Source organism: Vipera ursinii (genome assembly GCF_947247035.1).
Source record: "Vipera ursinii genome assembly, chromosome: 1".
Taxonomy (NCBI): Eukaryota; Metazoa; Chordata; class Lepidosauria; order Squamata; family Viperidae; genus Vipera; species Vipera ursinii.
Window position 1 is genome coordinate 145,289,702 of NC_139512.1, and position 14,354 is coordinate 145,304,055.

The 14,354-nt window shown below is 36.2% G+C and overlaps 1 protein-coding gene across 2 annotated transcripts in view; it reads left to right on the forward strand.

Moving 5' to 3' along the window:
- RIF1 (replication timing regulatory factor 1) overlaps positions 1–14,354 on the forward strand; it is a 41,598-nt gene that overhangs the window by 14,225 nt on the left and 13,019 nt on the right. For both annotated transcript variants that reach the window (XM_083378676.1, XM_083378677.1), the window contains exons 11-28: positions 485–658; positions 785–895; positions 1,532–1,594; positions 1,864–1,964; positions 2,602–2,688; positions 4,594–4,667; positions 5,110–5,290; positions 5,535–5,639; positions 5,720–5,869; positions 5,956–6,055; positions 6,549–6,813; positions 9,057–9,099; positions 10,336–10,538; positions 12,027–12,126; positions 12,273–12,404; positions 12,691–12,836; positions 13,586–13,675; positions 13,755–13,821. In XM_083378676.1, the coding sequence (XP_083234802.1) occupies positions 485–658; positions 785–895; positions 1,532–1,594; positions 1,864–1,964; positions 2,602–2,688; positions 4,594–4,667; positions 5,110–5,290; positions 5,535–5,639; positions 5,720–5,869; positions 5,956–6,055; positions 6,549–6,813; positions 9,057–9,099; positions 10,336–10,538; positions 12,027–12,126; positions 12,273–12,404; positions 12,691–12,836; positions 13,586–13,675; positions 13,755–13,821 (2,192 nt within the window). The remainder of the gene's footprint in view (positions 1–484; positions 659–784; positions 896–1,531; positions 1,595–1,863; positions 1,965–2,601; positions 2,689–4,593; positions 4,668–5,109; positions 5,291–5,534; positions 5,640–5,719; positions 5,870–5,955; positions 6,056–6,548; positions 6,814–9,056; positions 9,100–10,335; positions 10,539–12,026; positions 12,127–12,272; positions 12,405–12,690; positions 12,837–13,585; positions 13,676–13,754; positions 13,822–14,354) is intronic.

A 14,354-nucleotide genomic window follows, 5' to 3' on the forward strand; every position in this document is an offset into this window, starting at 1 on the left:
ACCTGAAATAGTTCAGCACAACCCACAAAATGTGTTGGTTTGTTCTGGGTTTTAAAAAAATATATATTTCTCCATTTGTTCCACACTCCTAATCTGTCCTAAGGCATTTGCCTTGCAAAGTAGGATATTTTATTTATTTATTTATTTATTGAAAGTTTGGTGTTTGTTACGATAATATTAATAACAAGCACTGCAGTTTAAAATTGTGTAGCTACAGTTTAAGCACACAGTAGCTCCGTAATGGAAGATGCTGTCATACACATTTGGGGAAACTTTCTAAATAAAATACACAGGCTAGAAGCATAAAGCATAAAGTACAATCCTATTGTTAGAAGCATGAGACATAATCAGATCTTCAACCTCATTTCCATCGACCATCTTTTCAAGCTACTCCTACTGGGGTGGGTATCTTTCCCCCCCCCCCCCATATGAATAATTTTCTCTGCTAGAAGTGAGAGACGAAAAATGCAACTTTTTATTTCAGGGGTTTTCCCTTTTGGAACTCTTGCCAATCCATGGATGACTCGGAATACTAGCATCGGAGGAGCTGCTGTCATTTCATCTATTCAGATTCTAGGAATTGAAATGCTACTTCACTTCTTTAAGGGACAAGAAGTATTGACTTTTGCCGAGGAAAATAATATTGTACTTAGTTTAGGTAACTATTTGGTAAAATATTTTTTTTAACAAGGTAAAATACTGCAACCTTAGTTTTATTTTTAAAAACTGCTGATTTTCATACCTTTTGTTAGTGATAATAGTTCTTTACTGCCTTCTTATATAGAACCTCTTCAGTACCCAGTAATTACCGGTCTTTCCTTCTTCTGCAAATATGCCAATGTTTTCATAAATGCAGCTCAGGATGGCTTCATTAATATTGGGAAGCAGATTTCTGGTAAGTTTTTTTTTTGGTTTGGGTTTTTTTTTTTGTGCAGGTTAGGTATTTATTTAAAGCAGGTATCTACAACTCTAAAGACCAAAGGCATTAAGTATAGGAATGCTATATAAATATAACTAAATGAATCAAAAATAAATCAGCTCTGGCCATCAGGCTTAAAGTGGAAAAGAGGCAAGTCATAAGAAAAAAAGATGAGGAAAAAATTGATAATCACAGTTCATTTTAATTGCTCAGATAGATGGAGCTGAGCATTTTACTGGCTGTACTCTATTGGGACTGAGTCTTTGGTTGGACCGTTCCTTGCAGACTCATTCCATTTTTTCTTCTTTGCCCCCTTACCATTCCTGAAAAGTAAACTGAATTAGTTCCTTGTCTCCCTCCAGACAAGATAAGCCCCAGAAACCCTTTTGCTGACTTTTAAAAGGGAGGAAATGGCTGCCATGGTGATTTGGATGTTAACAGCTTACCAAGTTTTTGTGTGGCTTTTTTCTCACAGTGGGCATTTTTTGTTTTAAAAAAGCTTATAGTGCAGTAGTCAGCATCTTTCAGGTACCTGTTCTAGTGTTTATTAATATAAATCTGCTTACTGATTTTTCACTTGATTTTCCTTTTGTTAAACATCATGCCTTACAGATTGTATGCTCACTGCTATATGGAAAGAATTAGTTGGTTTTGTGAAAGCTGCAATTGAACCAGGTAATAATTGTTTATATGATTCAACTGTACAGAGACCATATGAAAGTGAGAAGATACTGAATTTATTCATTTACACTTATGGCTATCTAAATAAATTGGTGTACCATATACATACCATGTTTGAACACAGTTTGCAGTTAAACTTTATTATTTAGAAGTGATTTGCCCAAAATGGGATCTGGGTAAAAATGCAATTAATCTATGAAGCTGGTTACTGGGTCTAGTGTTATAAGATCTGATTGACCACTGCATGCATAACTTATTTCTAGGCAACAAAAGAGAGCGCCCAAATTCAGAAGTTTTAACTATGCTGCTGCAGACTTTAAAAAACATTATTATGTCAAAAGAATTGCCAGTATTAAACTCATTGGTAAGTATTGATAGAGTTTTTACTTGTGTGAATTTTAAATTGATAGCATTCAGCATTCTTATATAAAATGAACCCTAAATTAGATACCCTTTTTAGGGGTTTATATATTTATAAGAGTGGTTCTGGTATTTATTTATTAGAGCTCAAGGCAATATTTTGCTATTCAGAAGTTTATATACTTGGTCCTTGATGCTGTGAGTTTGGTTGTTTTCTTCAAGATGTTCCATTAGCCAAACTAGGTAAAATCATTAATGCTTATGAGAACACCAAGGACCCTCCCCCCCTCATTTCAACCCTGAGCTACAAATATTCTCCTTTATTGGTTTATATACTTACAAGAGTGATTCCAGCATTTTATTTATTTATTAAAGCTCAAGGGCAAATTTTGCTATTATATGTACACATATATGACTTTGGTAAGATATAAGCTATAAATAATGTTTATTCCCTGTGCAGCAGAATGCTGCTTTGGGTAATCTTGACTTTTTTCATTATAATATAGTTTTCAAATAAACAATGTATTATCAAAGGAGAAAAGTATTTTCTAATTTTAGTGTTGATTTGATGTAAATACCAATTACCGGTAATTGTTTTACCTTGTTACTTGTTAAATAAAATACTTTGCTTTCTGTTTTAGTCTTTGTTAGAAGTGGCTATTAAAGAACTGCCTCCAAAAGTATTGGGATCACCAGCCTATCTGATTGCTGACATGGATCTTATGAATGTAAGCATAATGCATATGATGTGTGATACGGCTCAGATTAGTTACACAAAGCATGGTATTTATTTATTTTATTTTATTTAATTTGTATACCGCCCTTCTCCCGAAGGACTCAGGGCGGTGAACAGGGCAATAAATACCAAAATACCAAAATTAAGAACAGATTAAACCATAGTGCCCAAATACAATAAATAAATTACTTAAAAACAATAATTAAAACCCAAACCCATCAGACCAGGCCGGCTTGTTCAAACAAATAGGTTTTTAGATCACGTCGGAAGGAGCGAAGGTCGTGAGCCATGTATGCCACATGAGCCTTATTTCCTAAAAGAGATATAACTGGTAAGGTTTCAGTCATAGATATTTATAAGTGGTTCTCTTAATCCTACTAGATCCTAAATTCCTAAACTATTACAAGAATGGATATGGAATTTCTATACATTGGAGGTGACTCTCTCCTAAAGCAGAAATCAAAAGCTGATGAGTCAGAATGTCACATCCATCTGCTTAAGTCTAAAACATTGAATGGAAATTGAGGCATTCCCAGATAAAGATTAACATGTCAGTCAGATAAAGATTAACATGTCGGTTGAGCTTTCGTACTGTTCAAAAACCAGGAACTGTTTTTAATTGTTTTTTTTTCCTTTATAGAAATGCACTCATCATTTAGATTCAACAAATAATCAGTGTAAACAAAAATGTCTTCAATTGTATATCCATTAGGAAAGGAGTATCTAATCCCAACAGTTGACCCCATCCTTCTGTATACTAGAACTTTATTCCACCAGAGCAGCAGCATATCAAATATACTATGTACTAATTTTCAGTTAAAAATCTGAAGTTGCACAAATGAGAAACATACTCCAAAGTGCCATAAAAATAGCATTCTTTCCCATAGGGTCAGGAAGGTGAAATACGTTGCACATTGCTTGGAATTCATTTTTTGCATAGAGAAAAAGAACTTACTAGGTTAGGAATGGACATAAAGACAAGGAGTCTACTACTGCTCCCTAAGTTGCATTGCTGTGATTGAGTATTTTTCTTTTTGAAGGAAAAGAATTCCGGTAATTTGATCCAAATATTTGTGTATTAATTGCAACATTCACACAGGAGATTCTCTCTTCTATATTAATTATCCAAACATACTTATTTTTAAGAATAGTTTGCTTGCTATTAAATGCAGAAAAAGTCTTACCCAAACCCTATTGTAATAGTAGGGCAAGACCTGGAAAGAGCAATTCATGTTAAGGAATTTTCAGATGTTATTGAGTTAAAGGAATCTACCATGGAAAAGTGGATTAAACTTCCCGCAGAGTAACATGAGAGACTGATCATTGATTACAGGATAAACGTAGGTGCAGTTATCGTAACTAAAATTAATTCAAACCGTTCATGATTCAAAGGAAGTAATTATATTCTCATACTGACATATCTCCCATTGAATTACTTGCAAAACAGGCACCAGGCTTCCGTGTAATTTTGTCACCTAGATTCCCTTTAAATATTAGTAGGATCCACATGAAGCTCAAATAAAGTTCAGTGGAGAGTATGTGCAAACTTTCATAAATCCTGAAAGAAGGGGAATATTATTTTAAAGGCAGTATGAATTTAGACACAGTTCACATATTAGTTAAAAGCAGGAAGCTCTAAAGATTGGGCAGTTGAATTTACATAATTTTGCCAGCCAATTTGCTAGGAAGAATGCCTGGGCACGTAGTAAACCTTTATAATGGTACGGTAATATCTAGGAGTTGAATTGTTTAATAAAAGTATGTTGATTGACATTTGTGAAACAGAAATTGAGTCCTGAAACTGATGACGATGGGTAGGGTTGGTAAAGGCAGAATAGACTTTACATTTCTGAAATACTCCAGTGAATAGTAGACTTAGGTTTTCTTTTCTTGATAGGGAACGCCAGGACTATTCCTGCTTCAGCTACTATTCTTCGAAGATCTCCTGGAATATGGAGTTCAGAGTCAAAGGTAGGTACTCCAGAACAGGTTTTTTTTAATTCTATATGATAATAAAGAATAGTTTTTAAAATTCTGTATCCTAGTACCGGAATTTATTTGAAAATGCTACTTTATTTAAAATTACACTGGTGAAGTACAATAATGCATTAACAAATGGTAGTGTTATCCTACTTAAAAGTATAACTTCACTAGCCTTCCCATCTCTAAAAGTTAAAACTACCACAATTAATTTGACCAGGGGTCTTCAAACTCGGCCCTTTTATGACTCATGGACTTCAACTCCCAGAATTCCTCAGCTAGCATGTCTGGCTGAGGAATTCTGGGAGTTGAAGTCCATGAGTCATAAAAGGGCCGAGTTTGAAGACCGCTGAATTTGACTATGTCCAACTGGATATTTAGTTGCTAAAATACATCTCTTTAATTTTGATTCTAATTGCTTTTTCTTAACTAGATTCTTTTTGAACTACGAATCTCTTGTGGAAAGTGGCTTATCGGGCCCCATGTCTCCTCTGTCTTTTACCGAGTCTGTACTCACAATTATGAGTCAGAGTGCCATGTACTTGGAAAATAAGAATTATCTGTGGCGAATGTGGAGTATTATAGTTAACCCATTAATTGAATGGATTAAAAAGGTATAGTGAACTAGTTTTATCTAGTTAAGTATCAATTAGAGATACCAAAATGTTACTACAGAAATAAAAATAATTTTCAGAACTGGATTTTAAAAAATAAACAAGAATATTAGGGTTTCAGTGTGTCTTAAATACTGTATATAAAGTTCAGATTTTGTCAGCAATGTGTCTACAATGTTTTAAATACTTTGAATGTTAAAATTTTTGAAGATTTTTCAACGTGAACTACTTTTTCCCCCCTTAGACTAATGATGTAAATCAAGGTGATGCTTTGGAGCATAATTTCAACGCAATTTACAGTGCACTGTTGCTACCAGTAAACTGTATATTTTCATCTGAATTTCCACAGGTAGGAAACTTTGAATATCTATAGTAGTACTTGCTGTTTAGAATCTAAGATTTGTTAAAATGTAATTTCTTTTGCTACAGTCTACAGCGAAAATACTATTGCATTCCTGGTCAGAACTGTATAAAGCATTTGCCCGTTGTGCGTTACTAGTACCAACAGCAGAAGATAACATATGTTGTGATGACCTGTGTGCCAAAATAATATCTGGATTAGAAGATGAAGCACATCTTGTAAGTGGAGGCCCTTGTCCAGTATACATGTATTTCTTTGTCTCTTTTTATGTTGTCTTGACAAATCTATTTTATTTCTATTTCAGAATCAATCTATGTTGGATGCGCTCTCTTGCATTACTGAAGTCATGGTTGAATGCATCAATTTTGCACCTTATGATAAGAAGTATCAGCCAACAAATAGATGTAAGATTTGCTAGTATGAAATGTTGCAATATTGAATGGACTAGCTCTTTTTCTCTTCCATTTATATTTTTTTCACCTCTTCCACAACCTTACAACCACAGTTGCAACCAGAATATCTGATGCTCAGCAGTGCAGTTATTGAGCTATCACATGGCCATGAACCAATTTTGTGCCCTTTTTGCCAAAATCCAAATTCTCCTATTAACTTTGCTTGCCAGAAGCTGGCTGGAAAGGTAACAAATGGCAATCACATGACCCCAGGATTACATGCAGCTGTCATAAATACAGTATCCTTTGCTTTACTCCCTCCAGTCCCCCACTGCTCATAAACTTGTGCTTTTAATAAAAACAAGCTAGGCTTTGGAACATGGTTACAGAGAAGCATGGCCTTTTGCCTTCCACAAATGATATTGCAACTAGTAGATATTGAGGTATGATGGAATCTGAATAACTTTTCATTTTAAAATGCTACTACGTTTTTATGTTTCAACAGCTCCACAGACACCAATGGACTGGGCCAAAAAGAAGAAAGATCCTCTTGGCAAGCTGTCCTCTTTAATTAAACTTCTGATGATATTGACAAACTCTCTTCAGAGGCTTGCATCTGAGCAATCTGGTTTTGAAGAATTAGCCCCTGTGGGTTTTGTGATTGTCAGTGTTCTTCAAAGTATCATCGGCCACATCTCTTTGCCTTCTGTCATCAGAGCTGTCTTTGGATTTATTGCAAAACCGTTAGCGGCATTATATGAAAAAATAACGTAAGCATTTGTACATTATAGGGTTGGGTTTTGCTGACGCAGCAGTTGCACGCCAATGTTACTGTGATGAAATTGTCTCATACAAGTAATTTGAAGTAATTGTGGAAGGTTATCCATGTGGTTTTAAACGGCCTTTCATAAAGACTGCAAAGTAAAAGAGGTCAAGAACAGATTAAAGATGGATGGACAGGGTGGACAAGGTACAGGGGTGATACATGCACCCTTGGAAGACCTCTTGAAGGACCAGGTTAGTGAAAGATCATTCCAGAGAAAATGCATCTCTGTGGTTCCTAACAGGTGACAATGATTTGAGAGCATGTAATCATAATCATGGGAAACCCCTTGACTACTACTGCTCTTAACTTTCTAGTTATACTTAATTGGTGGAATCCTAATTTAAAGCTCTGTAATTAAAACATCACATTTTAAATCCAGTTTTATATCAATTTTTAAATTACTTGAACCAAGTAGCTTTATAATCAAGTATTTATTACAACCACAATATGCAAGCTTCACCAAGGAAAACTGTTCATTTTTCTGCTAAGAAAGGAAAGACAATTATTACAGAAATACTTTGTCTTAAAACAGAAATGTGATTTGGGGTTTTTCATTGCAGATTTTTTTTTTTTACTCATATGCTCATTAACAGATCTGTTAAAAAAATTGCAGGATTTTGCAGCTAAGACTTTCTTAATTGCTACAGACCGGAAGTATGTACAAGGCTACAATTTAATTTTAACTCTTCTCTAAGGATTCTTTTTAATTCCGTATATACTTGAGTATAAGCCGAATTTTTCAGCCCACTTTTTGGGCTGAAAAATTCCACTTCGGCTTATACTCCAGTCAACGAAAAAACTTACCGAGGACTTGTGCGCGGCCGAGGCTTTGGTGCTTCCGGGATCGCACGCACCTCTCCCAAGCCACCGCCGTCCGGAGACCTGCTGAAGTTTGGGGAGGTGCGCACCTCCCCAAACCTCCCCAAACTTCGGCAGGTCTCCGGACGGCGGCGGCTTGGGAGAGGTGCGCGCGATCCTGGAAGCACCGAAGCGTCGGCCGCGTGCAAGTCCTCGGTAAGCTCCGGGCGGTCACTTGCTTCGCGTCTCCTGAGGGAGGGGGGGGCGACTGGAGCGGGCGTGTTTCCTCGCCTGCTGGGCGCCGCGATTTGCCCGGGGAACGCGCGGGCCCCGAATGGCAGCGTGGAGCGAGGAAGCGGACAGCCAGGGCTTCCCCGAGAGCCGTGGCCACACAGGGTATTCCTGTGTATTCAGGCTTGCAAAATGGCGGATCGAGCCTCTGCTGGCGGCAGAGGCTTGCAGAGCGCGGATCCAGGCTCCGCCGGCAGCGGAGGCTTGCAGAACGGCGGATCGGCTTATACTCGAGTCGATAACTTTTTTCAGTTTTTGGGGGTGAAATTGGGGGTCTCGGCTTATACTCGAGTCGGCTTATACTCAAGTATATACGGTATATTGGCCCATTCAATATGGACATAATTATATTTACCCTAGCTGCATCTCATTTGAAAGTGCTGGGCTGCCTTTAAAAATTGTTTAGAAGGCTCAGCCAGTTAAAGATATCAGTCCAGTTTCTTGATTGGGGGGTTACAGAAAATAAGTATCTTTCATAACAAAGATAAACTGTCTAGCAACCTGTTTTTATGTGACTGTCAAAGCACTATGAAGTTTTATACAGAAACCTTAATTTTTAACTTCTTTAGGTGAGTCCCTACTCTTGATCTTTTTGCCATCAGAAACATATTTGGTACAGGAAGGCATTCTCAGTGATTATTCCCCCATTGTCCCTGTTACCTTCTGGCAGCAAGCAAAGAATTTTGTTTTGCTTTCTAAAAAAAAAAAGTAAAAGCATTTTCCATTCATTCATTGAGATGTGCTTTGCTTTCCTGGGATGCTCTTTGCTGTTTTTTTTTAATGGACTTGGGTAGCTTAGTGTTGTAATTCTGTTTTTATTTTCATTTTTGGTGTTACCTTGATGAACATTTGGGATAAGAGGCAGGATATAAAATATATATCATAGTTGAATAGTACTGGTGCTCAGCACTTAGATAATTTCTTAATGTATTCAGTGTAGTCTTTCCTTAATATATTTAGGATATCCTATTAACTAAACCAGTATCTCCTGTATATCTTAGCTATTAGTTGTATTTCAGCTTAAGATTGTAATCAAATTGCAGTTGTTACTTCATTGATGAATAAATACTTACATGAAAATATTTTTTTTTCTACAAGATCTGCTAATCCATCTGGAATGAGTTATGGACTCGATAGCAAGGTACTTTATATCTGGAAAAACTATTTTTCTGTCTCTTAAATGCTAACAATATTCAATATCCTGTTCTGGAGCAAATTTTAGAATAAATACAGTATTAATACATATAACAAACATCTGATAGATAGATAATAGATAGATAGATAGATAGATAGATAGATAGATAGATAGATAGATAGATAGATAGATAGATAGATGATAGATAGATCTATCTTACTTATTTCTTTGTGAGGGTTATTCCCAATTCAGACACATTCTGGAATAGAAATGCAGATTTGGCTGGGAGAGTACTGCAGACTGCAGTGGCATTTCTAGCTAGCATACACTTGCACAGACAACAATACTGACAACAATATCAGATTGTCATCTTTTTATCTTGATTGATCGATAGCGTGGTCGAGTTTTGTCAAAACAGAATTATTGCCATTTGAATGGACTTCAGAAATTGCAGTTGGTTCGGAAGGCAGCAGAAAATGCTTTGAAATAGATTTTTACAGGCAGGATGGTTACTAGTCCTTCAAGGGCTGTCCTGGTTACCAGTGGCTTTCTATATCCATTCCAAATGGGGATGATAAGGCCAGATCTGCACCTCCTCGCTTGCCTCTCCAACTCTGGAGGAGATATTCTATATAGGTAGGGATAAATGTAATACCTTCCTTCATGCATGCAAATCTCTGCCTTGGGCGGGTTCAGTCGATGCTTATTCTCCTGCTAATTGAGTAAGACTGAGAACTCAAGGTCCTAGAGATTTATGCAATGACAAACTATCTCCTTATTTTTTACAAAGGCATCAGGCTAGGATGGGGAGGGGCCAATTGCTGGGAGTCCACTATAGTGACATGATGGGAAATGTGCTGCTTCATGTATGGGTGAGCTGTTTTTATTGTTATTTCTACTGGTGATGCAATGAACCACCTAGGCTTATTACATATATGGTTTGTAAATAAGTAAGTGAGTCTCTTGAGAGAAGGGCGGTATATAAATTAAATAAATAAATAAATAAATAAATAAATCACACTGCACAGGTGTGTCCATCTAGCCATCACAATTCTACCAAGTTGCCAATTGCCTAATTGCTTTTAGAAAATAACTTGTTTTGGGTTTTAATTGTTATAAATCTAATCAGAGTGGGATATAAATTAGAAAGGGCAATATGTTTGTTATGTAAATACAAATGAGATTAATACATCGTATATATATTTAAATTAATAATGTTTCTTGCACCATTTTTGCTTTCAGTGTGAAAAGTTACTGGCAGACAGCCTTACTTGTGTGCAGTCAAACTATACTGGATCCTTTAACAGTGAGCTCTTGGAAGAGCTTTCTCCACTATTGACCATAATGTTTTTAAATAAGAATAAACAGATACGTAGCCATGCTGCTCAGTTTTGGAATGCAACATTTGGAAAAGCGGTAACCCTGACATACCCTGAAGAATTAAAGTAAGAAATCTTTTATTCTTGTGCTTATTATAACATTTTGCAACCTGGAAACAGACATGCCATCACATAATATGGGATAATTTGGATTTAGACATCCCTTATATTTATGACACAGTAAGTTTCTCCTGTGCTTGATGCATCCCTCTGTAGTCACGTGCAAAGATGCAGTACAAGAAAGAAGAAATTCATTATTATTTCTACCAGTTGCTTCATTCAATTGAGCACCCCGGAGCCAAAACTGATAGGAAGGATGGATCACATCTTGGTTTTATCAATAATTTTATTAAAGTTTTAAAATGCAAAAATTAAAAAGTAATATGGATCCAAGAAAAATATAAGATATATAAAATATAAAGTGAAAAAAATGTGCGGAGAAAAGGGGGAGAGAAAGAATAGAGAGAGAGAGAGAAATGAAAGAATAAGAAAAAGGGATATGTAAAGAAATGATTTTCCTCTTCAACAAGACAAGTACAAACCATTTCCATAACTTATCACTTTTTCTAATATTTCAACCAAAGACTCATTCAGTGACCAAAGTTTCAACAGTGCTGAACTGTTGGTACTCTCAATAGCCCTTGAAGTTCTGGCTATCTCAGGACCCCAACAGTTACATAATCACTTGGCAGCCAACTTGCATTTAAGACAGTTGCTGCATCCCACCATCACATCATTGCCATTTGCAATCTTCCCAGCCAGCTTTTTGCAAGCAAAGTCAGCAGCAAGGGTCACAAATCGCTCCTGTCAGTCACTCCTGGTCCCAATATCTTTCCTCCTGAGGAGCCCTGCTATGAGGTACGAGGTCCCGGGGATGTAGTTCTCCATGCTGTGCATGTCTGCAACATTCCCCCATTCGTATTCGGTAGCGCCTTGTCACGTGAACACCAGGCCACAGCAGCCACCTGGCTATAGTCTCACCACAGCAACTATTTGCATGCCATTTGCAGCGTGTGCTCCTGGCCATACGTGCACCATGCCACAGCAGCCATTCATGTGCCTCTCCTTCACCACAAAACTGCTTCAGCAGCCACTCCTTTAGCTAGGTGTACTTATTTGAGAAAAGTATACGGTATGTGAAAGATAACCTCTGTTTGAATTCTGAGCATATTTTATTGAAATATCATCTGGCCTGGAATTGCAGTAATACTGTATCTCAACATAGTTTTATTCAATGTAGTAAATCTATTCTTAATAACATATTTACTTGGATAAATCTCCAAAATTACAAATTTATATGAGCAATATATATACATTATTATATTATTTTTATCATTCAGGCAAAACAGGTTTTCCATTTGTATCAGTATGTTGGTTTTTTTAAATTTTTTAATATGAATATTAGGTAGCAGAAATTGAAGATGTGAAATAAATACTAATGAAAAAGTGTAATTCTGCTTTTTAAACTTCAACTATCAGCATTGTGACAAAAACACATTTTTAAATATCACCACAATTTCCTAATTTTCACTGCTATCTTATGCTTCCTTGCAGGTCTGTTTTATATATAGCAAAACAAAAATTCATACTCTTACTGCCTGCTTTTGAAAGCTGTGAGATAATGGAGGGATGTAGTACTGCATATTCGGATTATGTAAGTTCTGATTTTTTAAAATTCCATTTTGGAATTTTATTAGCAGTTTTCTTTGAGTAAATACCAACTTATATAACTTTACTTAAGCTGCATTATTGATATTTTAATTTATTTTTATTACATTATGCTTAAATATGTTAAAACAGACAGAGAATTCCCAGTGGGATGCAAACATCAGTGGTATGACTGTAAATCCTAATGGAAAAAGGGACTCCTTCCTCGCCCAAATCAATGAGCCAGAGGAAGAAAGTGTTAATTTTCACATTAAACCTAAAAAAGTAAGTCATAGAAGTTTACTGATCAAATTACAGTTTTGGCAGTTGTATCTCTAGTAGTTACAGGAAGTATCAATGAGGAGACACAGGCATATCATGGTAGTTTAGATATGGGGCCTTTTGTTTAAAATTGTGGTTAAATTTAGAATTTAAACTTGTTCTCCTTCCCAGCCATGAACAGAAAGGTCTCCTCATCTGTAGACAGGGTGGGCATCATTTCTTTCTTGTGTTATGCCTAAGGTACAGACTCCATGCTAATTCTCTTTTTGATATTTTTTCCTCATATAAGATAAAACTAGAATTCTCAGGGTCAAAATCAAATCCCAAAAACATTCCTTTGGAAGAAGAAAACACTATGGATTTCGTGTGCATTCCTCTAGAAACAAAAGAAAGAGTCTTAACAGAGCACCAAAAAGAAGTTCTGAGAACTAAAAGGTTTGTAACGTTTTATTCGTCATATTAACAGTTTCTGTCTGTATTTTCTCCCTCCCTCCCCCGCCCTCTCTTTTTTTATGTTTAGGAGTCGTAACACCCATTCTATTTTGCCAGCCAGCTTCTGACTTTAAAATTTACTTTTTTTGTGGTCAGGAAATACTTGGTTTTGCAATGAACAGGCTTTCATGGCCTCGAAGGAACTAAAAATATAGTTTCCCATACTTTTTCTCTGCATAGCCACTCCATAACTAGCAAGGGGCTTTCTAAACCAGACTTTTGTGTAAAAAAGAGTTCACCATAAAACACCCTTCTCCACATAGTGTCCTCTAGATGTTTTGGATCTAAAAACTTTCTAGAATTCTCAGCTAGAATTATTTTTTTAAAAAGGATGGAGAATAGAATAGAACAGAACTGGAAGGGACCTTGGAGGTGTTCTAGTCCAGCCCCCTGCTCAAGCAGGAGGACCTATACCATCTCAGACAAGTGACTGTCTAGACTCTAGCCTCTTAAAAATCTCCAGTGATGGAGCATCCACAATTTCTGGAGGCAAGCTGTTCCACTGGTTGATTGTCCTCACTCAGAAAGTCTCCTTAATTTCAGGTTGCTTCTCTCTCTGATCAGTTTCCAACCGTTGTTTCTTGTCCTGCTCTCTGGTGCTTTGATGAAGAAAGAATTCAATTTCCTCCAACATACTCTTCAGAAATAAAAGTTTGGTTTATTGTGTGTTTCTTTCTGTACATTTTTTTCAGGGATGATATACCTGTCATGTATAATAATTTGGATAAATCTCAAGATGCTGTACTGTTTTCCCAAGACACTGAGCACCAGGAGGATTCTTTGTAAGTAATAAGTACCAGAAGAGTATTCTAAAAGGGTTTTGTATTTTTAGTGCATCTTAACCAATGATTTTTGTTGTAGGGAGAAACCAATCATAGTTGACATAAAGGAAGAACATGAAGAGAAAGAGGACAAGTTAACAGCCCAGGTATATTTCTACGTTTAATGTTATTTGTGTTTGGGGTAATGGCATTTTTAGAGCTTTCTTGATAAAGAATTTGTACGAAAGGATATTACCAGAAATAAATCTGTTATTTTTGTTGTTGTTGTTTTGTTTTTTTACAAAACTTAAGCAATAAAGCAGGCTTTCTGAAATATTGTGGAAGAAACATAGCATTATATTTGAGCTTATAACATAGTAAGATACATGTAGAATTATTTAGGCGTGCATAGATTGTGTTTGATAATCCTGTGGTTTTCGATGTTCAATTGGAGAAAAATTCATTCCATTCTTGATAGAGCTGTTTATCTTTAAATAGAACAATTTAATACCATTGTGTTCTTATCATTTTCATTAAAGCAATACTGAACACGTTTAGAGACGGGATAGAAAAAAAATTACCAAAACCAATGTCTTCCCTAGTAATTACAGTATTATAATCTTGTTAAACAGATACATGGATGGGTGACTAGAAATCTCGCAGAGTGCTTAATGCAATCATTTTGTAGGGAGGGTGGTGT